Source organism: Falco cherrug, chromosome 20, assembly GCF_023634085.1.
Source record: "Falco cherrug isolate bFalChe1 chromosome 20, bFalChe1.pri, whole genome shotgun sequence".
Lineage (NCBI taxonomy): Eukaryota > Metazoa > Chordata > Aves > Falconiformes > Falconidae > Falco > Falco cherrug.
In genome coordinates, this window is record NC_073716.1 from 5010750 (window position 1) to 5034283 (window position 23534).

At 66.9% G+C, this 23534-nt stretch overlaps 1 protein-coding gene across 1 annotated transcript; it reads left to right on the forward strand.

Annotated features, from left to right (window-relative positions):
- Positions 1-14235: 14235 nt before the first annotated feature.
- On the forward strand, positions 14236-23516 carry TBX21 (T-box transcription factor 21). Its single transcript, XM_055697649.1, is given in 9 exon segments — positions 14236-14644; positions 14646-14824; positions 21180-21333; positions 21428-21547; positions 21638-21796; positions 22367-22428; positions 22529-22676; positions 22678-23104; positions 23107-23516. Coding segments are annotated over 9 exon segments (1686 nt in total). The 5' UTR covers positions 14236-14371; the 3' UTR covers positions 23271-23516.
- The last annotated feature ends 18 nt before the right edge of the window (positions 23517-23534 follow it).

Consider the following 23534-nt stretch of genomic DNA (forward strand, 5'->3'; position numbering starts at 1 on the left):
GGGCGAAGCCATCTCCTCTTTTTGGGGTCCCTAGGGAGGGAGCGGGGGGCCAGGCTGTGGGTGCACCTCCCCCCAAGGCTGGAGCAGGGGGTGAGCCTGGTGCTGGCACATCCAGCCCTGGCAAAGCCAACTGGTGTCACCAGGGCCCAGCCGCAGGGGTGACGGGGTTCAGGGTGCCCATTGTGGGTGACCTGCACCCGTGGCCCCGTTCCCGGCACGGTGGCACGTTTCAGGTTTAGTGGCCCAGCAGGCAGCAAGAAATGGGACAATCAAAAGCAAAACAAAAACCATTGCCAGCCCCACGGGTGACAGCAGGGACATGGCCAAACCCCAGCCCTGCCAGTTCCAGCACCGGCATGCAGCCACACGGGCACCTTCAGGGTCCCCTTGTAGCTGGGGACATCCCCCCCTGGGCTTGTCCCAGGCCTGGGGGGGGCTGCAGGGTGGGCGCGGGGGGGACTGTGGTTGTGATGGTGCTGGCATGGGTGCTGGGCTCGGCTCACCCACAGCGCCCATGGCACAATGGCACAGCCCTGAGCCACTTACCTTGGTGATGCTCGTGGGGTGGCCCACGGGGGATAAAATGGGCATGGCCCCCCCCCCAGCCCCACATGGGACCCCGGTGTGGAGCAGAGCTGCCCTTCCCTGTTATTTGGGTGAGGGGAGTGGAGGGGCTACGCCAAACCCCCCAGGAGGAGCCGACGGGTGAGCAACATGGCATGCGTCGAGCGTGCAGTCCCGAAGGTGGCAGGGCTGGGACCGTGGAGGAAGCAGAGACCCCCCAGGTGAGCAAAACGCCGAGTGGGGTGGGAGGGCAGCGCCGGGGGGAGTGCGGAGGGAGGGGATGCGCTTGGGCATGATGGCAGGGTGATCGTCGCAGAGCATCGCGGGCAGCTGGTGGGAGTGGGGAGGGCTGCCAGGCTTCACACCTCCGGTGTCCTGCTCGTCATCAGCCTCGCTAAAGCTGCTCCTCCTCCCCAACGGTGCCACCAAACCAGCCCAGGGTGGGGACACCCCGCAGGGCTCAGGGGGTGGGGAGTGATGGCTGGGGTGAAGGTGGCGGTGGGATCCTCCTGGTTGTCCTGGGGGGCTGCCCGGGGAAGCCCACTCCCACCGCCATGGGTGCCACTGCTCCGGCAGCACAGCCGAGACCCGCTCCTCCGTGTTACTGTAGGGCCTACAGCCCCCCTGCCTGCGGGCTGAGGGGCAGGGGGCTGCAGGGGCGGCCCTCGGGGGGTCTCGGTTGATTTTGCACCCTGGGGGATGTAGGTGCATGACCTGGGTGCCGAGACACCCCTAAACTCAGCCGCTCGTGGGAAATCCCAGCTCTCATCTAGCCTGGCTCCGGCAGGGAGCATCCATGTGATGAGTTGTGACCGTCCTCAGTCCCCTCTGCCCAGGGGAGGCTGCAGGGTGGGGAGGGGGCTCTGTCCCCACTCCCCAAGCAGGATACGAGCTGGTTCCCAGCCGCTGCGGCACAGCAGGCTGTGGGGCGATGGTGTGAAGGAGATAGGCTCGGTGCTGCCGGCGAGGCAGTGGCACGGCGGGCGTTATCGCCGGCTGATCTCTGCATCTGGCAGGGGAGGGGGGGGGAACAGCAGCCCCTACCCCACGGCTGAGCCGGATCTGCCCCCCAGCTGGGCACCGGCTCATGCCAGGCACCAAGGGGGCTGAGCCAGGGGGACACACGCCTTGACCCCCATGGGGACATGATGCTGCAGGGAAGGGTCCCAAAAAGAGCAAATTGGGCCGGGGGGTTGCACCCACCAAGGATGAGGCCTGATCCATACTCGGGGTGGTGTAGAGGATGGCCAGGCTCCTTCTGTCCCCATCCACCAGTTTAGACTGGAAATGCACTGGGATGGGGGTGGAGGTGTGGCCCAACAGCGGGCAGGGGGTGTCCAGCCCCCACCCTGCCCTGCCACCCACTCCCCCCCCCCCGGCTTCTCTCACTTTTTTTGAAATCACGTGATAAATGTCAAACGGCGGGTGCCGTTACTCATCCTGCCACCGACTCAGCACCGCTTTCCTCCGGGGGCGGCAGCCGCTGAGTCAAGAGGCTGCAGGGCTCCCCCGGGGGCACTGAGACCACCAGACCCCCCCCCAAAACCACCAGCCCCTCGCAGGCTCCTGGGCCCTGTAGGAGGAACCAGGCGGCTTGGGGACACGTGTCACCCCGGGGCAGATGCGCCCCCATCCCGAGTGCGTGATGCTCGTGTGACTTCGGGGGTCCCAGCACCTCTGCTTTGGGGTGTTCAGCTCCGAAGCCTGGGGGCTGCCCTTTGCATGGTGCTGGGGGGGGGGAGGGTGATGATGAGGGGCTGGTGGTGGCCCTGGGATGCTCATGCAGAGCACAAGGCTCCGTGCCCGGTGGCTGTGCTGTGGCCTGTGGTCGCGGTGCTGAGCAGCTTGCCACGTCCCGTGAGCAGGATGCGGGCACATCACCCCCTGCACACCCCACCCTTCACCAGTGGGGACCACCCTGCCTCGTCCCCGCTCTGTGTGGGGAAACCCTGAGACATCCCCACTGTGAGAGGGACCGCTCCCCCCACCCCGATGCCTCCCGCAGCCTGGGACCGCCGTGCCTCAGTTTCCCTCACCCACCCCGCTGCGGCTCCGTGGCCCGGCGTGCAGGGCAAGCGGGGCTGCCCGGGGAAGGGGGGGGCTGCTCTGTGTCTGTGTGTGCGGCCCCGTTTCCTCTGACCCCCCCCCCGGGTGCTGCCGCCTCCTCGACACCTCGCAGGAGGGAGCTGCAAACCGCAGCGCTGGGCTGTGGTTTTGGTCTCACCCTCACCCCCCCAGGGTGGCAGGGCTTTAGGCTGGGGCACCCACCCAAGCCTGAACCGGGGGCTCCTGGGGGCTGCTGCACCCTGGGGTGCCCGACCACCCCTTGCAGGGCTCAGGGTGCCACGATGCCACCCGTGTGTGACACCCCTCCCTGCAATCCCGGCCCCCAAACCCACCCTGCAGTGCCTCTGCAGCTGCCCTGCCCCCAGGGGTGCTGGGGGGGGGGCGATGTGGCCCTGCTGTCCCCATGGCTTGGGGCAGGGGACCAGGTGGCTGCAAGCATCCCCCTACTGCCACCAGCATCTCACCCTGCAGTGGTGGCTGGCGACCAGGATGGGGTGGTGGCCATGCCTGGGGCGGGGGTGGGGGGGTCCCGCTGGCAGCGAGGGGTGGGAGCACCCACATCGGCGTTCAGGGGGTCTTGGTGGGCGAGGCCTGTGGTCCCCAGTGCAGCTTGGCTGTGCCAGCTGCAGTGACAAGAGACAAGCCGCCATGAGGGGGCTGGGCAGTGGGGGGCTTCCCGCAGCGCCACGGGCTGGGGTCCGTCTCCTCCAGCCTGTCCTGAGGGCAGCGGGAGCATCCCCAGGGGAATCATCCCCGGAACACCAGGGATGTCACAGTGTCTGCACAGGGCACCGTCCCCAGGAGCCCCCCACGTGTGGGCAGCCCCCTCCCCACCCCGGGGCTGTGCCCCCCAGCCCTGGTGGGCCAGGCTGCAGCACGCCTGGCTCCGTGCCAGTGTCCCCGGTGTCCCCAGCCCCTGTGCCAGCCTCGCAGCAGGTCACACCTGCCATTTCCCATCCAGCAACTTTCTTTTTCTTATTATTTTTTTTTCCTCTCTCCCAGCAAAAAACCCCTCTTATTTTGGGCAGGTTGAAAAGTTTCTTTTTCCAGCAGGTTTTCAGGGTTGGTTGTGGGGTTTTTTTCTTTTCTCTTTTTTTCTTTTTTTCTTTTTTTTTTTTTTCTCAGCCTTTCTATCTTTTAGGGGGAAAATGAAACGCTTCTCACTACTCGGGTCCTGCTTTCTCCAGCAGCTGGGTCCTGCGGCACGGGGAGGGGGGCAGGGGATGGGACCAGGGATGCTCCTGCCCCATTGCTGGGTGTTCAGGGCCAGATCCAAGCAGGGAAGACAGCGTCCTGGTGTCCCTGGCTGTGTGTGCCGTGAAGGGGGATTCTCTGATGTCTAGTAAGGGTTGTGCTGATGTCTTGCCCTGGGTGTTCCGCACTCCTTCCCGCTTTGCCCGTCGAAGGGCTCCGTGCACTCATAGGGATCACCCACGTGCACCAGCCGATCCCCTTTAACCGAGCTGCAGGGATCCCCCCGGCTCCAGGAAGGCTCCAGGGGGGACCCCCGGGCTGGGGGGCTGTGGCGGCAGCGTGGCCTCTCCGTCGGGGTTTATAGGAAACGGCGCTGCAGGGAAGCGCCCGGCGCTCCTGCCCGGGTGAGCGTTTCTTTCCAGCCGTGGGCGCCGAAAGGCCCCTCTCTGCCACGGATCCGGTGTGAGTCAAAGCCGGAGCCCTGGGGTTTAACCACAAGCCCCAGAGCTGCCATGTCACAGGGGAGCATCGCCAGAGGCGTTTATAAGAAATGGAGAGGCTGCCCTGCCGGGGAAGGGACCCCAGCTGGCACGGGGGGCTTCGCCCGTGCCCTCCGGGAGAAGCCCTTTGGCCCCATGGGCAGAGGTTGCAGCGGTGGCTGCGGGCTCAGCTCCTGGCCCACATCTTCTGCAGAGGACCCAGGGCTGCTGCTTTCAGCTTCTCAGCTCAGCCCTTTCCCAGGGATGCTCAGTGCCCGCATCACCCCAGGGTGCTCCCATCACCCAGCTGGGTGCCTGGTCCCTGCATCACCCCTGGGTGCCTGCAACCGGGCTGTGCACCCAGTGCCAGCATCACCCTGCGTGCCCACACCAGCCCAGGGTGCTCCCATCACCCAGCTGGGTGCCTGGGACACCAGTCCAAGGCTGAAACAGGGGCTCCTGGGGGCTGCTGCACCCTGGGGTGCCTCACCACCCCTTGCAGGGCTCACGGTGCCACGATGCCTCCCATGTGTGACACCCCTGCTGCAATCCCAGTCCCCAAACCCACCCTGCAGCACCTATGCAGCTGCATCACCCCTGAGTGCCCATGTCCAGGCTGGGTATCTATTGCCAGCATCACCCTGGGTGCCCGCATCAGCCTGGGGTCCTCATGTCACCCTGGGTACCTGCACCCAGCTGGGTGCCTGGTCCCTGCATCACCCCTGGGCGCCTGCAGCCAGGCTGTGCACCCAGTGCCAGCATCACCCTGCGTGCCCACACCAGCTCAGGGTGCTCACGTCACCCTGGGTACTTGCATCCAGCTGGGTGCCTGGTCGCTGCATCAGCGTGTCCAGGCTGGGTACCCAGTGCCAGCATCACTCCCAGGCGCCTGCATCCACCTGGGGTGTTTGGGCCCTGCATCACCCTGGGGTGCCTGCATCCCCAGGGAGTCTGGTCCCTCCCCCACGAAGGATGCATGGCCCCCGGGGTGCCCAGCCCTCCTGCCCTGCAGGCAGCAGCTGCCTGTGACCCCCCTGCCACCTCCGGCTGTGGCGGTGGCACCGCTGGCTGCGGGTGCCCTTCCTGCACGTGTGCCGGCAGCTGCTTGGCCTGTCACAGATGCTCCTCCTGGAGAGACAGAAGGTTTTCGCACGTGCCTCGTCCTCCCCAGCCCCAGCTCCCCACAGCCTGGGGGGGCCGTGGTGGCTCCCACAGTCCCCGGGGACCTCCTGCCCTTCACGCCTGGGATGTGCTGATCCTGCTGCCCTGGGGAGGATGTGGTGTGTCCCCTCCCGGCCAAGCCACCCCGGTGTCCGTCCTCACCCCTGTGATGGGATCAGCTCTTTATTATCCGTCTGTGGTGACCCCCACCTCCATTCCCAACCACCGGGGGGGGGGCACAGCCTCAAATGACGGCGGGCAGGAGGGACACGCAGCCCCGGCTGCCATGTGCCCAGCGCCAGCCATCACAGATGCTGCAGAGAGACAAGTGCCACCAGGCCCCCCAGGGACCCACAGGCTGCCGGCCGGGGCCCAGCCTCGCGCGGGGGACCCGCCATCTCACTGCAGGGAGGTGACGGAGCCAACACGCCGTGACATGGGCCTCGTGCCCCCCCCCGCCACGGCCAGCGCCTCGCCAGCGCCCGCCGGGGGGTACTTCTTGGCTGTCACAACCCATCTGCGTCGGGGGCAGCGTCTGCTGGCGCCGTAAGTGGGGTTAAACTCGGGGTCACCCGGATCGAGCATCCAAGGCAGGGGGTGTCTCGTGGAAGACAAATGCCTCCCCAAGTCCCCCTGTGCCCTGTCCCCCTCTGTCCCTGGTTGTCACCAGAGCGGGATGCCGGAGGTGATGCTCTGTGGTGCAGGGAGCGCTGGGGATGTAGGGAGGGACAGCAAATGTGTCCCCAGTCCCTGCGTGTGTTTCTTGCGGTGGTGGCCCTGTGGCAGATGTGTCCCCAGGAAGCTGCTCCTCAGTTCTGGCTGCAGGTCCTGGCTCCTCACTGTGGCCAGGGGACACATGGGACGGTGACGGCCACGACCCGCTGTGGCCCCGCTCTGGCCGGTGGCCCAACATCCAGCACCAGGCGGGTGCCCGGGGCCATCGACACCCGCGCCGGCAGCCTGAACTCCCGGTGACCCACCACGGCCACTGCCAGCACAAGGCCACCCCAGGCACCAAGCCACCCTAACGGGGCGCACAGCCCCAGCAGTCCCTGAACCCTGCCCTGAACCCCCCCAGGAACCCTCGGGGTCCCTCTAAACCCTCCAGCGCCTGCAGGAAAGTGGCACTTTGGGGACAAATCCAGCCCTGACGGTGCCAGCAGGACCATCCTGACCTGACACCGAGCCCTGGTGCTTCAGAGGAGCCAAGCTTGGGGCAGGTGGGATTTGGGGCTGGGGTCCCACCACCCCGGCAGAGACACACGGTGCCGACGGCGCATCCCGGCCCCTTCCATCCCCATCGCTCCCCCCCCCTCATTTCGCGCCCCCACTGCCACCCGGGCTCACGCCGCGCCGGCTGGACCCACGGGCAGCTCTTTAACCGCCGGCTGAAATGAAACCGGCTCCGGCTCCTTCCCCCTGACCTATTTTTAACATTTGATTGGATATTTATTTTTTTTTTTTTTTCCCCCTTCTTCCCGCGCGCCGGCCCCGGGTGCGACCACGGTGTCAGCCCCGCGTCACATCAATTAACGCGCGCGGGGCATCATTTGTCACTTTGCATTTCCCCGAGACCCCTCACCCTGCCGCCACGGTGGCGGTGGGCACGCGCCAGCCCGGGTGCTCCCGCTGTGGGATGGGTGCTGGCCACGCTCTTCCTGCCCGTTTCGGGGTGCACAGCTCCGCATGGTGGGGACCCACCGGCTGGTGCTGCCACGCGCTTTGGTGGGATCCTGGTGCTGGGTAGGAGGGTCCCCGGCAGGGACGGGGACACCGGAGCGTGGCCCCCCCGGCCCCTAGCAGCCGGTGCCGACACCTCCACTTCCGTCGCAGGGCCCCCACGGGTATTTTTATCTCCCGGCTCTGCCGTTTGGCACGCAGTGAGTGTCCATCCCCACCACTGCCCTGCCTCCAGCTGCCTCCCCCAGCCCGCACCACCCCCCAGGGCAGGAATGGACCCTCTGGAGCTGCGTCGGACCCTGTAGGACTGCATAGGACCTGATGGGACCCCATGGGGCAGGATTGGACCCTATGGAGGATGATCAAGCCCTAGATAGCAGGATAGGGCCCTGCAGAGTAGGATGGGACCTTGCAGGAGTGGATAGGACCCAAGTAGGCAGGATGAGGCCCTTCCTGACAGGACAGGACCCTGCAGCGCAGGGTGGGAACCTATGGAGCAGGATTGGACCCTGTAGGGCAGGCTTGTTTCCTGCAGCGTGGCTGGAAAGCAGGACTAGACTCTCTGCGGCAGGATCAGACCCTGGCAGGGAAGATGGGACCCTGCAGGGCAGGATTGGACCCTACGGGATGGGATAGGGTCCTGTGTGGCAGGACCTTCCAGACCCAGCTGGGTTTCTGCGGGACACGATGGGACCCAAAGGGGCAGGATTGGCCCCCGTGGGGCAGGACCAGCCACCACCAGCTCTTCTGCTGGGCGGCAGCATCCTCAGCCCCATCCTGGAGGGGTCCAGCCCCCCACATCCCCATGTCCCCCCATGCCCCCAAGCCCGTGGGACCCCTGCATGGCCGGACCCCCGAACGGGGGCTCTCGGGAGGGCCGTGGCAGCGGCGTGGGTGATGCCGCACACGCGTGTGCCCAGCGGGGCTGCACGTTGTCAGAAGCTATAGCCCGTGTCGGAGCCACCGTCCCCCCCGCCCGCTCAGCACACATCACTCCCCGGCCTTCGCCTCCCGCTGACGAAGAGGAAGGGCCGGGGGCCTGAGCCCCCAGCCCCACGCGCCCACGTCACGCTAAGCCGGCCAGACAGGGGCTGCAGCCCCCCGGCGCTCCCCACAGCCGCGGCTTTTCACCCAGGATCTGGCTCCCGCTGAAGCAAATCGCCTCGTACAGGAGGGGGGCGAGGGGCCGTGGCGGGGGGTGACACAGGCTCCCCCCGGCCCACTGGGTGCTGGCGGGGGGGCCTTGGTATACCCAGCGGACACCCACCCCCCCCCCGCTCCGCTGCCGTGCTGCACGCACGCACGCGCACACGGCAGGCCTCCTGCGCGCACGCGGGCACACTCGTGCCGGCAGCCTTGCACGCACATGGCTGGCTCTCTTGCACACCCACAGCAGCCCCTGTGCACAACCGTGCACGCATCGAGCCCTTGCACACCCATGCATGCACAGGCTCCCTTGCACACCCACAGCACACCCCAGACCCCTCACACACACACTGGCCCCCTCGCACACCTGGGCACACACTGACACCCTCGCACACCCGTGTCTTCTTGCACACACACACTCCCTGGCCCCTTGCACACCCAGGCATACTCACACACAAGCTTCCCTGCACATAAGCACACAGAAGCTTCCTTGCACGCCTGTGCACAGCCCCCCCCAGCCCTCTTGCACACACCCCCACCCCAGACCCCTTGCACACCCACACAGCCCCATGCTCATCGATGCGCTGCCCCCATGCACGGGGGGGCGGTGGCACCCCAGACACGGTGGCACCCCAGACACGGTGGCACCCCGGACACGGTGGCACCCCAACAGGGACGCGGTGGCTGCTCCGTGCACACTGCCACCTCCCACGCAGGCTCCCACAGCCAGGGCGAGGAAGAGGAGGAGGGCCAGGACCCAAGCTGCGGTTCAGTCCCTGGAGCTGTGGGCAGGATCAGTCCCGCAGGCAGGTGGCAATGCACCCACCACCGCTGAGCTCCGCAACGCTGGGTGCTGGGGCTTCGAGTGGCCAGGGATGAAGCAGGGGGGGGCGTCCCTTGGCCAGACCCCACGGTGGCACCCCACGGCAGGGCCCCCGGCAGCGTGGCGGCGGTGGTGGCGGGGGCGCAGGGGGCGCGGGGCTGAGCACCAGGAGGGTTTTGGATGGCAGCGGCTGGAACGATGTTAATGACTTTTCTTCCTGTTGCTCTCCTTTTACACCGAGGGCAGCTCCGTAACCAGAGCCGCTTCCTTCCCCGAGATTAAGGAGCCGTCTGCTGGGCCCCCCCCGGCTGCTGACCCCCCCCGGCACTGCCACCAACTTGTCACCCCTGGCTGGCCCAGGCAGTGCTGGGGAAGGGGCAGCACCCATGGGTGCTCCCCTTCCAGCAGGGGCCGGTGGCTGGAGGCGCTGAGCATCCTCCCAGCCCTGGTCAGGATTTGTCCTATCAGAAGGTGGTTTGAGGGTGCTCAGGGGAAGCCCCACGGTGGGACGAGCTCATCACGCCCCCCCCCCCCCCCCCCCCCGCTCCCCTCCTTCCCCCCGGGCCCCCCCGTGGGGCTTCCCCCTGCAGTGGGGCTGCCGAAGGCTGGGGTGGAGGGTGGTGGCCGCCTGCCAGTGCCGGGTGGTTTGGGGCAGGAAGGAGGGCGACAGCGCCAGGGTGCAGGGTGAGGTGTGGCGGTGGGGGGATGACAGGGACCCCAGGACCCACCAAAGTGGGGGCTGAGCCCCCCAAACCGGCCACTGGCTCTGCCTCATTGCCCACCCATCACCACCCGTGACTCGATTTCCCCTGCCCGCCCTGACTCAGAGGGCACGGTTGGTGGCATGGGACCTGGGGAGGGGGGGGGACACACACACAACAGGGTGCCTGGGGTGCTCCGACTGTGGGATGGCCAAACTGGGGGTGCAGGAGGGGGCTTTGCAGGGTAGGAGCCCAGGTAGGCTACTGGGGGGGCTCAGCAGCATTGTTCCACTCCGGGGTACAGCAGGGATGTGGCTCCATCTCACCCTGTGCCCTTCAGCCCCTGGGCTGCAAAGCACCCAGGGCTGGATGCAGCCGGGTGCAGGATGCAGCCCCGGGCTGGGGTGCGCTGGTGGTCCCCCGGGTGGGTGGCAGGTGGCCAGCCTGGCCCGGCCGCGCTGCGGTTTGCATTCATGCCTCCATGAACTTCTCAGCAACGCGCTGCCTTCGAGCAGCAGCGAGATGCAAATTCCTCTGGGGTGGGGGGAGTATTTTTGGTTTTCCCTGAGACCAAATTTAGCCCCCGTGGGTGCCCGGTGCCTTCGCGCTCGTTTTAATAATGAAAACAGGAACAATGCCATTTACTCAGAAAATAACCCCCCAGTTTCCCCTTGGTCCCCAGCAGCCAAATTCCCACCGGGAAGGCAAATCCCCACAGCAGCACCGGCACCTGCCTGGGGTCTGGGCTGGAGGGTGGCATGGGGACGGTGGGATGTGGGGACATGGGGACATGGGCTTGCAGCCTGCGTGGGGCTGGCTCCTGCCCAGCACCTCTGCTGGGGGTTTGGTCCTGCCGGCACTGGGGCTGATGCCCAGGAACAGTGAGATGCGGGATGGAGCCGTGTTGCAGAGGTGACGTGGAGCAGGAGGGGTCTGGGGTAACCCACCCACAGAGGCTCTGACCCCCATCCCATGCTGGCACTGGAGACCCCAAGGATGGGGATGTTCCACCCTGCAGCTGCAGCAGGAGAAACTGAGGCACGGGGCGATGCTGGGGCTTGGCCCTTAGGAAACTGGAAATCCTGCTGGGGACGGGCACGGGCTCGGTGCTGCGGCTGGCTCGGGGACGGCTGCGGCCGGTGGGGCAGAGCCTGTGCGGCAGCAAGCGTGGCCCTGGCCCACGGGGCGTATCCTGCACCGTCAGCCACATCCTCCCCGGCCCCGCCACGGGCACCGGTGCTCGGCGAGCGCCGGAAACCAAGTGGGTGTCCAGGAGGGTCTCGGGCACAGGGGACACACGCTGGTGCCCACAGCCAGCAGCCCCACGCTCTCGGGGATGCTTGGATGTGCAAAGTGCAGGGTTGTATCAGCCATCAGCAGAGGGGAAACTGAGACACGGGGCTTGAAGCGAAGGAATTTGGCCCCGAGAGGTGCCAGGGGTCCTGCCCTCCAGGAAGGGCCCTGCAGGTGAGGGTGCCCGGCCAGCTCGGCTGCTGTGGAGCCGTTGTCCAGCTGGAGGGAGGTTTGGATCCAACTCTCAGTGCTCCCTCACCATGGAGGGCTGAGCTCAGGCCACTTGGCGCAGAGACTGTCCCATCCCAAGGGACATCGAACCTGGATCCCGGGCTGAGGATGCCCCAGAGCATCTCTGTCACCGTCAGACAGGGCCGTCGGAGGCTGTTCGAGGTGACGGCCAGGACACGGCTCCCAGCTCTCCTCTCCCTCCTGGCCCTGAGCGAGTCCTCCCTGCGCAGGGACACTTGTGACAACCATCGCCCCAGGAGTCCCGCTGTGTCTCCCAGGGAGGGCTGTGTCCCCGGTGTCACTTTACTGTGTAAGGCAGGGGGAAACTCAAGGACATGACACCCTGGGGACAGAGCCATCCTCCTTCCTGCACCCTGCTGGACCCCACTGTGGGCACCAGCCAGGACCGGGACCCCCAGGGGCAAGGGGGACATGGGGTGGCGGTGGCAGGTCCCCATCCATGGGCGCAGCGGGGATGCTCGCGAGCCCAACACCCGTCTGGGTGGCTGCCACGGCTGATCTCGCAGCGGGGGGGGTGCCTGTGAATTTATCCTCGCCGGCGATGGTATAACGGGAATGAATTAGCACGTCGTGACGTCAGGGAGCACATGTGCTGCAGCACTTGCTACCCCCCTGTTAATGAGTCGCTCCCCCCCATCCATACCCCCCCTCCACTCTGGCCTTTATTTTTCCTCCTAGAGAAATTTTCTGGAAATTTCCTTGTTTTCTTCTTTTTCTCACTTGGGAACTCAGCGGGGGGATTCCTGCCTGATGGCTGGGGAGGGGGTGGCGGTGCCCTGGCAGCCTGGGGGTGGCCGGGGAGGCAGGGGACAGCTGCCACGCTCTGCCAGGGACACAGAGGCCAGGCGCAGCTGTGCCGCAGAGGGGTGCACATGCGTGTGCGTGCACACACCAGGCCAGGGGTGAGCTGGGGGGGGGGGGCTGCCCTAACTGCAAATCCCCCCCCCCGCCCCTGCTGCTGCCGCATGCCCCACCGCTGGCCCTCTCCCCCACCGACTGCTGGGGGATTAGGGGCCAGGAGGAGCTGGCAGGGAGCCGGAAAGGCAGGGAGGGGGTCAGCGGGGGGGGGCTTTGCATAGAGATTGAAGCCCAGGACCCCTCCGAACAATGACACCCGGTGAAAAGCTGGTCAGAATGGCTGCTAAGCTGTGTCTGATGGGCCAATACACAACCCCCTGCGAGACCACCGCTCCTGCCCAGAGGTGACTCACCGTGGGGACGTGGGGGTCTCATCCATCCACCCCCCATGGCCCGGACACAGCCCCCACGCACCCTTAACTCCCCATTTCCTCCTGCAACACAGCCGGACCCCTCTGTGGGGGAAGCAGAGCTGTCTCCATCCCTGTCCCCTTCCCCATCCCTGTCCCCATCTCCGTCCCTGTCCCCATCCCTGTCCCCATCCACTCTCGCTGCCCCCTGGCAGCACTGTCACTGACCCCCAGGGCCACAGAGCCCAGGGGATTAGATGTGGGTTTGGTAGAGACCCACATGTGCCCCTTTCTCCCCCCTCCCCACACAAGACCCCAACCCCAGAGGGGTCCCACAGGCATGGGGACGGCTGGGCACATCTCTGCACCCAGGGGCCGAGCCAGGAGGAGGACACACAGGCGCATGGCAGTGTCACCCGTCCTTTCCCTTTCGTGCAGCGTGGGAGTGACAGGCGGGGGGTGGCACCCAGCCGTCCCCCACCCCTCCACAGCACTGCCCCACTGGGAATGGAAAGTATTGACAGGCGCTGAGCTGGGGAGCTGCCAAGGGAAGCGGCCCCTCCAGAGCAAAATGCCACCATGATGGCTCCAGGGGACATGGGGACTCCCCCCGGCACAGAGGGGTCAAGGGCAGGTGCCGGGAAGGCCTGGCCTCAGGGTGGGCACAGGAGAGGGCACGGCTTGTTTGAGCTCCCTGGGGAACTCGGACCCCCCCCCCAAATCCAGCAGAAGGGGAGGAGGCCAGGAACCGGACGAGCCCCCAGCCCTGGTTCCCAGGGGCTCGACCGGCCCAAGCCACCCCCTGTGTGACACCCCCTTACTGTGACACTGGGGGGGTGTCCCAAATATCCACGTGTGGTGGTGTGGGGGGCTGTGGCGACACCCAAGACCCACACAGAGGCTGCCCCAGTCACCCCAGGGAGGGAAGCCCCCCCACCTGCCCCTCCCCAGGCCCGGGCAGCACCTCTGGGCAAACAAGCTAATTAATGGATTAATTAAGGGTCCTGGGAGGAGGGGGGGCAGGGTGTTAAGTGGCCCTGTGTCATCCCAGAGCTCCAAAAGATGGGCAGGAGCCCAACCCAACCTCATGGCCACTCCATGCTCTGTTGCCCCACAGTGTCCCTGTCCCCTCCTGTGTCCCCACCCCTGCCACTGTCCCATGCCCCCCCCCCTCCCCTCCCCTCCCTCCCCTCCCACCTCCCCACTCCCCCAGTTTCCCATGTCCCCGCGTGTCCCCCAGCCCCTCACACGCCCCGTGTCCCCCCACCCCTCCCATGCTCCGTGTCCCCTGCGTGTCCCCCCGCCCCCCGTGTGTGTCCCGCTCCCCCCGTGTCCCGCTCCCCCGTGTCCCGCTCCCCGCCCCGTGCCCCTCCCCGCCCCGGTGGGGGCCGCCCCCGGGGGGGGGCGGAGCTCCCGGCGCGGAGCCGCTTCTTTGGATAAGAGGCGCGGGGCCACGGCGATGGGCAGGTGGAGCGTGTGAGGGCACCGGCAAGCGGCACCGGCGGGGCAGCTCCCCCCCGCCCCCCCCCCCCCCCCCCCCGACGGCACTTTTGGGGGCTTTCCGGGTGTTTGGGGATTTTTTTTGTCGGGGTGTTTTTTTTTTCGCCCCTCTTTCCCTTGGCTTTCCCCGGGCCGCCACGGCTGGTCCCCCGCCCCGCACCCTCCCCGGGGCCGCCGGGCATGGAGGGGGCGGCGGGAGCCCGGCGAGGTGGGCACCGCTGAAGGGCGCCGGGCTCCGCGTCCCGGGGCCGCCGGGGGGGCCCGCATGAGCGGCTGAGCGGGGCCGGTGCCCCCCGCCCGTCCATGGGCGCGCTGGAGCCGGGCACCGGAGCCCCCCGCCCCGCCGTCCCCATGCTCAGCGCCGCCGCCAGCTTCGCCAAGGAGCCGCCGGGCCCCCGGGACGCCGCCGCCGCCTACTACGGTGATGGGGGGGGACCGGAGCCAGGAGCACCCCCTCTCCCTTACGGCACCGCCGGTGGCTTCGGCGCTCGGTTCCTGGGGCCGTGCCCGCCTTACCGGGCTCCGCCGCCCCCCGCCGCAGCCCCGGTGGAGGGTTACGCGGGCGCGGAGCTGTATGCGGGGGCAGAGGGGGGCGTACGGCGCCGGGACCGGGCCGCTGTGCCCCCGCACCGGGCCGCTCTGCGCCCTGCCCGGGTACCGGGCGGCCGGTAAGGTGCAGGTGATGCTCAACAACTACCCGCTCTGGGCCAAGTTCCACAAGCACCAGACCGAGATGATCATCACCAAGCAGGGCAGGTGAGCCGGGGGTGGGGGGGTGGGGGGCACCGGGGGGGGAGGGTGTCCGGGCGGGGGGGTTCTTTGCGGGGGGGCACCGGGACAGACCGGCAGCAGCACTGGGACCCGTACAGGCAGTGGGGAGGGGAGGGTGGGGGTCCGGGGTGGGCAGGGGAATAGGGGGTGCTGGGGTGGGTGCGCTGGCAGTGGGGGTGCGGGACAAGCCGGGGGGGCTGCGGGGTGGGGGGTGATCGGCACGGTGGGGGGCTGGAGGTTCCTGCCTTGTCACCCCAAAGTGCTGGAGGTGTTTGTGAGGCTGGGGGTCCCCGTCTGCCCGTGCAAGGGGGGGGGGGGGGCTGTGTGTGCAAGAGGGGATCCCCATACCTGTGGGTTTGGGGGTGATGTCTTTCTGTGGGGGTGAAGCAAAAAGGTGGGGGAGCAAAGTGGACCAGACTCCCCCCCAGGTCTTGTTTTCTAGGGGAGTTGAGGCTTGTTGGAAGCAGAAGGGGGTCTGGGGGTGTCCCCACCTGCGTCGGGGTGGAGCAGGGGGGGCTGGACCTCCCGTGCCCAGGCAGGGTCTGTTGTGCCAGGAAGCTCACGGAGATGGGGCCGGGCGGCAGCGGTTACCCAGCCCCGACCCACGGGCCGGATCCAGCTCAGCGCTGCAACAAGTAGTGACGGTGCGGTGCCTGCCACCCCACGAACACGGCGGGGGGTGGGGTGGGGGGGGTGGCACCCCCTCTACCTGCTGCCCTCCCCCTCCAGGATGGAAATCTCCCCCTGCTCTGTGGGGCAGGCAGAGGCCGGGTGCCCCCCATGTGCCTGGGGAAGGGGTTCGGCAACATCCCGGGTGCCAAAACAGGCGTTGGTGACACCGCAGCCGGGCACCTGCTGTCCCCTCCGTGCTGCCTCTTGCTCACAGGCTGTGGGTTCCAGGGCTTGCGGCAGGGTAGGGGGATATATGGGGGGCTAAAGTCTACCCCACCTCTGCCAACACTCCTGCTTATGGAGTCGGGGGGGTGGGGGGCTGTGATACAGGCTGGAGGGGCTGTGGAGTTGCCCCGACTTGGAGCAAGGGGAGCCCAGAGTGCTGGTGCCCACCCTGCGCCTGTCCTTCGGCCCCACGCTGGGGTGATGGGGGGGTGTGTGTGCTGCGCTTTGGGGGGTCTCAGTGGGATCATGCAGGGGTGAGGAGGGGAGTGTGAGCATGGGGGGGCATGGGGGGCTCAGCCCCCTCTGGATCAGGGGCTGTGCTGTAGCTCCTAAAAATCCATGGTAAGGGGGAGAGAGGGCAGCCGGCAGAGACCCCCCAGCTCCTCCTGCTGCAGCGACTGCCCCCCAGCCCCCCCACCCCCACCCCCCGTTGCCATTCCTTGGCTTAGGGGTTCTCCTTCTGCACGGTGCCGGGGCTCGGCACGGGGGCTGCCGGCAGCGATGCTCTGTGCCCTCTCCCCTTCTCTCCCTTGGCCGAGACAGACGATGTCACTTCGATGCTGAGACCAACCTGCTTAATGTGTTGGAAGTCTAAACACGTTAGGGGCCGCTTGGTTTGCCACGGCCGTTCCCAGGCCTGCTCCCCCCGCCGGGCTTGGGGCCGCTCAGCAGCGAACCAGCACCGTCACGGGTGGGCTGATGTGTCCCCAGCATCGGCCAAGGGGCTGGCAGGGGCATCGGACCCTCCAAATGGTTCTTTCTCACCCACCATCATTTAGGTCCCACTGAAATCTGCCCCGTTGCTTTCCTTCTCGCTTTGCCCAGCCCTTACAGCTGATGCTGGGGCAATGCCCGTCCCCGCTGTGTCAGAGCAGCTCAGGATTTGGCGCTGAGGGTCTGGAAACCGGGGTGCTGCCCTCTCTGCCCTGCTGCCCATCTGGGCTCTGTCACCCACTTCCAGCCTGAAGCCAGGCGATGTTGGGGCTCTTCTGCCAGCTCCACCCCCCATGGCGACTCTGCAGAGGGGCTGGGGGGGGGTGTGCTCTGTGCTGGGGTTGGGGGCTCATGGCAAAGCCAGCCTGGGAAGACGTCAAACTCAGAGCCACAAAACATCCGTTTCCCCCGACCCCGAGCTGCTTTTGCAAAAATCTGTGTGCAGGGCCAGGCTGCAGCTCTGCTGAGACACAGGAAAAACCACAAAGCAGGGGCTTGGGGGGCACGTGTGCCTCAAAGCGGGCACCCCCCGGGCTGGGGGGCTCTGGGACAGAGCAGGGGACGTGTTCCATCGGCAGTGCCCGTGCCCCGTCTCATCGGGCTCTGCCAGTCCCTCGGTGCCGGCGTCCCTGGGTTGCAGCCCCCCGTGTCCCCATGGAGAGGGGCTGAGGCCAGGTCGGAGATGGCAGCACCCGGTCAGGTGTTGGGGTTGACCCCCGCTGGCACCTTCCCTGCCCACTCCCACCTCTCTGTCGCGGCTCTGACACCATTCCGTGCCATCACACGCCGTCCTGTGCCATCCCACGCCACCCCACACCCACTCATCCCAGGCAAAAATAATTTCCTGCTGGTTTCCCACGCGGGTCCCTCTCCCTCCACCCCGCAGGGCGCTCGGGGCTCAGCCAGGGCAGGATTTCTGCGGAAACCCCCAAGGACTCGCCATCGCCCCGGGGAATTCCTGCCACAGGGTTCTGCTGCAAAGCCAGGGTTGGCTTTGCCTTTCGGGGGGACACGGGGGTGGCTTTGCCTTTCGGGGGGACACAGAGGCTGGCTTTGCATTTGGGGGGGACTCGGTGCTGTCTCTGGGGGTGCAGGGGCTGTTTTTGCATTTGTGGACACGGAGGATGGCATTGCCTTTGGGGAGGATGCTGGGGGTGGTTTGCGCTCGGGGGATACGGGCTGGCGTTGCCTTTGCAGGGGACATGGAGGACAGCTTTGGGGACATAAGAGCTGGGTTTGCATTTGGCAAACACAAGAATTAGCTTTGGTTTGAGGGGTGCCAGGGGTGGCCGTGCAGTTGCGAGGAGACAAGGGCCAGCATCGCCTTTCCAGGGGGACTTGAGGACAGTTTGCCCAGGCCAGCAGCGGCTCTCCCGGTGCACGCCGGGCTGGGGGGACCCGGTGCCCAGCTGGCAGCTCTGTGGGGCTGGAGGCAGTGGTGTGGCAGTGCCACTATGTAGCTATGCCACCATGTACCTGTGCCGTGCCGCACAGTGCAGCCACGTAGCACCGTGCAGCCGTGCCATGTCACCGTGCCGAGGAGCCTCACCATGCAACCACGCAGCTGTGCACTGCAGCCGCTGTGCCATGCATTGCCGTGCAGCCGTGCCATGTCCCCGTGCCGTGCTGAGCAGCCGTGCCATACAGCTGTGCCATGCAGCTGTGCGGCGGGGGGCGGCGGGCAGGTGGAGCACAGTGGGGGCTGTGCCGATCTCCCACACGACCGTGGTTCTTGCAGCTGCTTGGGCTGGGGCGCGCTGGGTTGCCAGTGGGAGAGGAGGCAGCTCAGGAAGCTGGCAGCCCCCCCGTTGTGCTTGCAGGGGTGCAGGGGGGCATTTCTGGCTGGGGGCGCGGTGGCACTTCTGGCCCCACGCAGGTTTGCAGGCAGTTGACCCCCAGATTTCTTTCTGCCTGGGTTCATCCCGGACCCCCTGTCCCTGCTCCTGGTGTCCCCATGACCCCGGGTTCCCATGTCAACCTTGACACCCACGTCCCTTGGATGTGCGTCCAGCTCCCCCTGGCTCCCCTGCCCCATGGCCTCACGTGCCCTGTCCCCACCAGCCCCCTGAGTCAGGGGGTTCAAGCAGGGACAAACCTGGGGGCAGCCTGAGGGCCGGGAACCCCTTCTGGAGCTCCAGAAACGAACGTGCGAAGGGAGGGAAACCAGAAGTGGCCACTGGCTTTTGGGGTGCACGGGGAGGTGGCAGGGGCATCCTGCACCCCACCACGGCACCTCCCAAACCGCAGGGACCAGACCCAGGGGAACCAAGTCCTGCCAGAGCAGCAGCCCCGGGAGCTCAAGCACCGGGGGATTTAAAAATAAACTCGAAGCATGCATGGTTTCGGGTCTTACCCCCCACCCTCCCATGCCCCGGCCGAGCCCTGCGGTTTGCACCGCGGCAGCGGCTGAGCTGTGACTCTCTCTCGGCTCCGGCAGCAGTGCGAGGCTTGGGGAGCCGGGGAGCCAGCGGTGTGGGAGCAAGCAAGGTGCAAAAAAAAAAAAAACAAAACCCAAACCCAGAAAAAGGCTGTTTTCTTCCTCCCTGCTCCTTGCAGCAGCTTGAAGCTGGTGCAACGCTCAGCCTGGCTGCTTGCCCCTTGGCCAGCCGTCACCCTGGCTGATGGTGTGCTGCGAGCTGGTGCTGGTGAGGGTTTTGGCACGTGGAGCACGGTGGTGGCAAGGCAGTGCCGTGCAAGAGCTTGGCAGGGGCTTGAAGGCAGCACAGCCCCTCGCTGCTGCCCTTTGATGTGGCTGCAATTTTTATCGGTGGCAGGAACCACCTTCCCATGACAGGGCCAGGTCTCGCTACGGAGGAGGTGTGAGCCCCCCGGGCTGCCCGCTTTCGGCACACCAGTGGTAGGACGGGGTCTGCGCGGGCTTGGCCGGACCCTGGGGTACCCGGGATGCTCGGGGTCCCCATCCATCCCGGCCCCGGGGAGCACATGTGCAGCTCCTCACCGTCAGCGCTGCTTTCTTTTTCTTTTCCCCTCTCTTTTGCAAGGGCAATTTTGAGTCAGCGCTGCCTGGTGCGGGTTGCATGCACTCTTTCCACCGCTCTTTGCATGTTGCTTCCCCGGTGCTGTGGCATTGCCCGAGCCACGCTTCCTGCAGGGGCCACGGCTGGTGCCCCCTGCTCCTGCCCCAGCCCCTTGCTTTGCTCCTTGTCCGTGTTTTGGCCCTCTCGGCCCCCCCGGCTGGGGCGCAGGGGCAGGATGGGGCTCAGCGGGGCTCTCTGGTGTGTGCTGCCATCCCTGTCATGAGCTTCCAGGTCTCTGCCTTGAGGTTGGTGGGAAACCCTGGTGAGCTGGGGCCTGGGTGGCTGGGAGCTGCCGGGGGGAGGGGGCAAGGTACCCCCTTCCCATGCTGCTGGGGAGGTAAAGTACCCCCCCCCCCCCCCCAGCCCCCTGCCAGGGGGTGAATGGTGCTGGTGGGCAGCCCCGCTGGCTCCATCCCTCGCTCCTGCTGGGATGATGGCTGGGCTGAGGGTGGCTCCAGGGAGCAGCCCCCCCCCTCCCTGCCCCAGCCCGGCCACCCGGGGCCCCTTCTGGCACAGGGGAAGGTGGAAGCCCCCAGCCACACACGGGACCCCTCGGCTGGGTACGGTTTTCCGGGCCCTTTTTGGAGAAGCCCCCAGCACCATTTTATGAGAAACATCGATGCTTTGAGGAGGTGGGGAGTGGGGGGGAAAATGCAGTCCCCTCCCCCTGTCGGTTGTCCCCCCTTCTCACCCACCAGGTACCAGCAGATGGGAAGTGGCACAGCCCGAGAGAGGGAGGGGGCTGGGGGGGTGCGGAGCTGCAGTCCCCCCCAGCCCTCTTCCCCAGGGTGGGGGGGGTCAGGATGAATTCCCGCATCACCCCATGTGTATCTTACCCTTGCAAAGCTGGGAGGAGGGCTGAGGGCCCCCACATCAGTCTGTGCCGGGGCAGGGGTGGGGTCTGTCCTGTTCCGTGCCAGCGATGGTTTGGTAGCGGTGGGTGACACTAACGGGGTAGCCAGGCAGTGGGGCTGCTGCTGGTGGTGCCGGGGGGGCTGCTGGTGGTGCTGGGGCTGGTTTCCAGCTCCAGCTGCCAAGAGCCAAAACTCCAGCGGGGTACCAAAATGCTGCAGTGGAGGAGGCCGTACTCTGCTTGGGGGACAGGGGGCTGAACCAGTGACCCCAGCCATGGCTTGAGGCCCCACTGTGATGGCAACTGGGGCTTCTGGGGCTATGGGAGCCAGTGACGGAAAGAGAGGGACTACACTTGGAGTGTGAAGTGTCAGATCTCCCACCCCAGAGCTGAGATTTGTGGTACCCCCAGCCCCACCGGTGCGTGGGGACAGCGGGGGTGCAGCCCACAGGGGGTGGCAGCTGCAGCCCTGTGGGCCACAGGGTCCCCCCCGTCTGTCCCGTCCTGTCCCCTTCCTGCCCTTGGCACAGGCTGGCGCCCAGCCCGAAATAGCAGCGGTGTTGGTTTCCGATCCGGAAGGTGCTTGGGGAGGGGGAGGAAGATGCCGGTGGGGGGGGGATCGGCCCGAGAGCATCCCCCAGCTGCCAGGGTCAGTCAGCTCCTCACGGGCACCCAGCCGGGCATGGGGGGGGGGGGGGGGGGGCAGGCATCACACTGCCTCAGTTTCCCCCATTGCCACTCGGCAAGACAGAGCCACCCCCCCCTCCCAGTGCAGCCCCTTGCAGCAGGGGTTGAGCAGGGGGGGTGACAAGTGCCTGCACCTCTGTCCCCTCCCCAGGCGCATGTTCCCGTTCCTCAGCTTCAACCTCTCGGGGCTCAACCCCGTGGCCCACTACAACGTCTGCGTGGACGTGGTGCTGGTGGACCAGCATCACTGGCGCTACCAGGGCGGCAAGTGGGTGCAGTGCGGCAAAGCCGAGGGCAACATGCCAGGTAAGGCCACCCCCCGCCATTCCTTCCTCATCCCCCTCTTCACCATGCTGGGCAGGGAATAACCCTGTCCCTGCTGCCCCCCCCCCAACCCAGGGGAACCGCCTGTACCTGCACCCCGACTCACCCAACACGGGTGCCCACTGGATGCGGCAGGAGGTCTCCTTCGGGAAGCTGAAGCTCACCAACAACAAGGGCGCATCCAATGTCGGCCAGGTAAGGGTCCCACCACTGTGCCAGGCTGTGCCAGGTCTCCACATGCCCCCCATGACCACCTGCTGCCCCCCCCACCCCCCCCCCCCCCAGATGATCGTGCTGCAGTCGCTGCACAAGTACCAGCCCCGGCTGCACGTGACGGAGGTGAAGGAGGGCGAGGGCGAGGAGGCGTACCCCTCCCCACACACCCACACCTTCGCCTTCCCCGAGACCCAGTTCATTGCCGTCACAGCCTACCAGAACGCCGATGTGAGTATGAGACACCCCCTCCTCCAGTTCCCAGCATGGGCTTACCCCCCTCCAAACAGACCCCAGCAGCACAGGACCCCCAGCATCCTCCCACGGCCACAGAAACCACTGATACACCCCAGTATTGCCCCAGCATCACAGCAACCCTGGTAACCCACCCAGAGCAGCCCCTGGTGCCCCCCACCCCCCAGTATCCTTTAAGGTCCCCCACCATCAGGGAAACCCCAATGGCATCCCCCCAGACCCCCCCCATGCCCCCGCCAACACTCTGTCCACAGCATCTCCCTAACCCCTGGTACCCCCCACATCCCTTCAGTATCCCAGTAGCCCCACCAGTGCCCCCTGCATCCCCCCAGCATCCCAGCACCCTGCAATGCCCCGCCACCAGCATCCCAGCAATTGCCCCCTGGCCCCCCCAGCTGAGGCTGAGCCCCATGGGTGCTGGGGTGGGCGTCCTGGGGCAGGCAAGGGTGGGGACCACTTGAGGGAAAAGAAATGGAGGGAACATCCCTGGGCAGGGGGGAGGCTGCCATCAGCCCCAGCACCCCCCAGCTCTGTGTCCCCCCCAAGATCACGCAGCTGAAGATCGACCACAACCCCTTCGCCAAAGGCTTTCGGGACAACTTTGACTCGTGAGTGTCCCCCCGCTCTCCCACCAGCCCCCCCCCCCCCAGCCCTGGCTGGCAGGAGGGCATCCCCCTGACTCCTACCCTGTGTGTCCCCCCCCCCCAGGATGTACACGGCCTCGGAGGGTGACCGCCTCACCCCATCTCCGCCCGAGGGTCCCGGCTGCCAGCAGCTCCTGCCAGCCCCCCGCTTCCAGCCCTTCCTGCCCGAGCAGTACCCGCTGCCCCCCGGGCGCTTCTTCAGTGGGGAGCGGGGGGGCTGCGCTGCCCCTGCCCCCCAAGGACCCCCCGTGCTGGTACTTCACCCCCCAGCAGCCGCCTGCCGCTGGGGCTCTGGAATATGGTGGCTACGAGGGGGGGTATGGGGGGGGCAAGCTGGTGCCCTACGGGGTGAAGCCCTTCGCCCTGTCACCTGCCCCACATCCCCCCCTGCCCTACTACCCCGAGGGGCCGGGGGGGTTCGGGGTGGCGGGGGGCTGGAGCCCCGGGCAGTACGGCCCCAAGGGCAGCCCCGGGGCTCTGGGCTGGTACCGGGAGCCCCGGGAGGAGAAGGGGAAGGAGGCGGAGGGCTGGCCCCCCGAGCCCCCCGCCGCCACCTCGGGGGACTCCTCAGACTCGGGGCTGTACGAGTGCAAGCGGCGGCGGGTGTCCCCGTACCCCTCCAGCGCCGAGAGCTCCCCCCCACCCCGAAACGGGGACCTCTACGACAAGGACCTGGGTGCCGACAGTGGCTACTATGGCTTCTACAGCAACTGAGCCGCACCAGGGGGCTCAGACCCCCACCCCGGGCACCCCAAGGCCACAGGAGCTGGGTGCAAGGGGTCCTGCGAGTGCGTCCCCCTATTTAACACCCATATCCTGGGAAGACTTGAGTGGAGGGGGGCTGCAGCCAGACAATCAGCCCCCAGTGCCACCCCGGTGGGGGCGCGGGGGGCGAGTGGGGAGGGGATGTGGGGGGGACGGTGCATTTTTTTTGTCGTCGGTGGTTTTTAAGCGGGGGGGGAGGTTAATGCTGAAGTATTTATTGAGCCCCCACGTGCCCGGCGTGGGGCTGGGGGCAGCAGCATATCTTGCAATAAAGGGAATGCTGTGGGGCACGGCTCTTTGCTCTG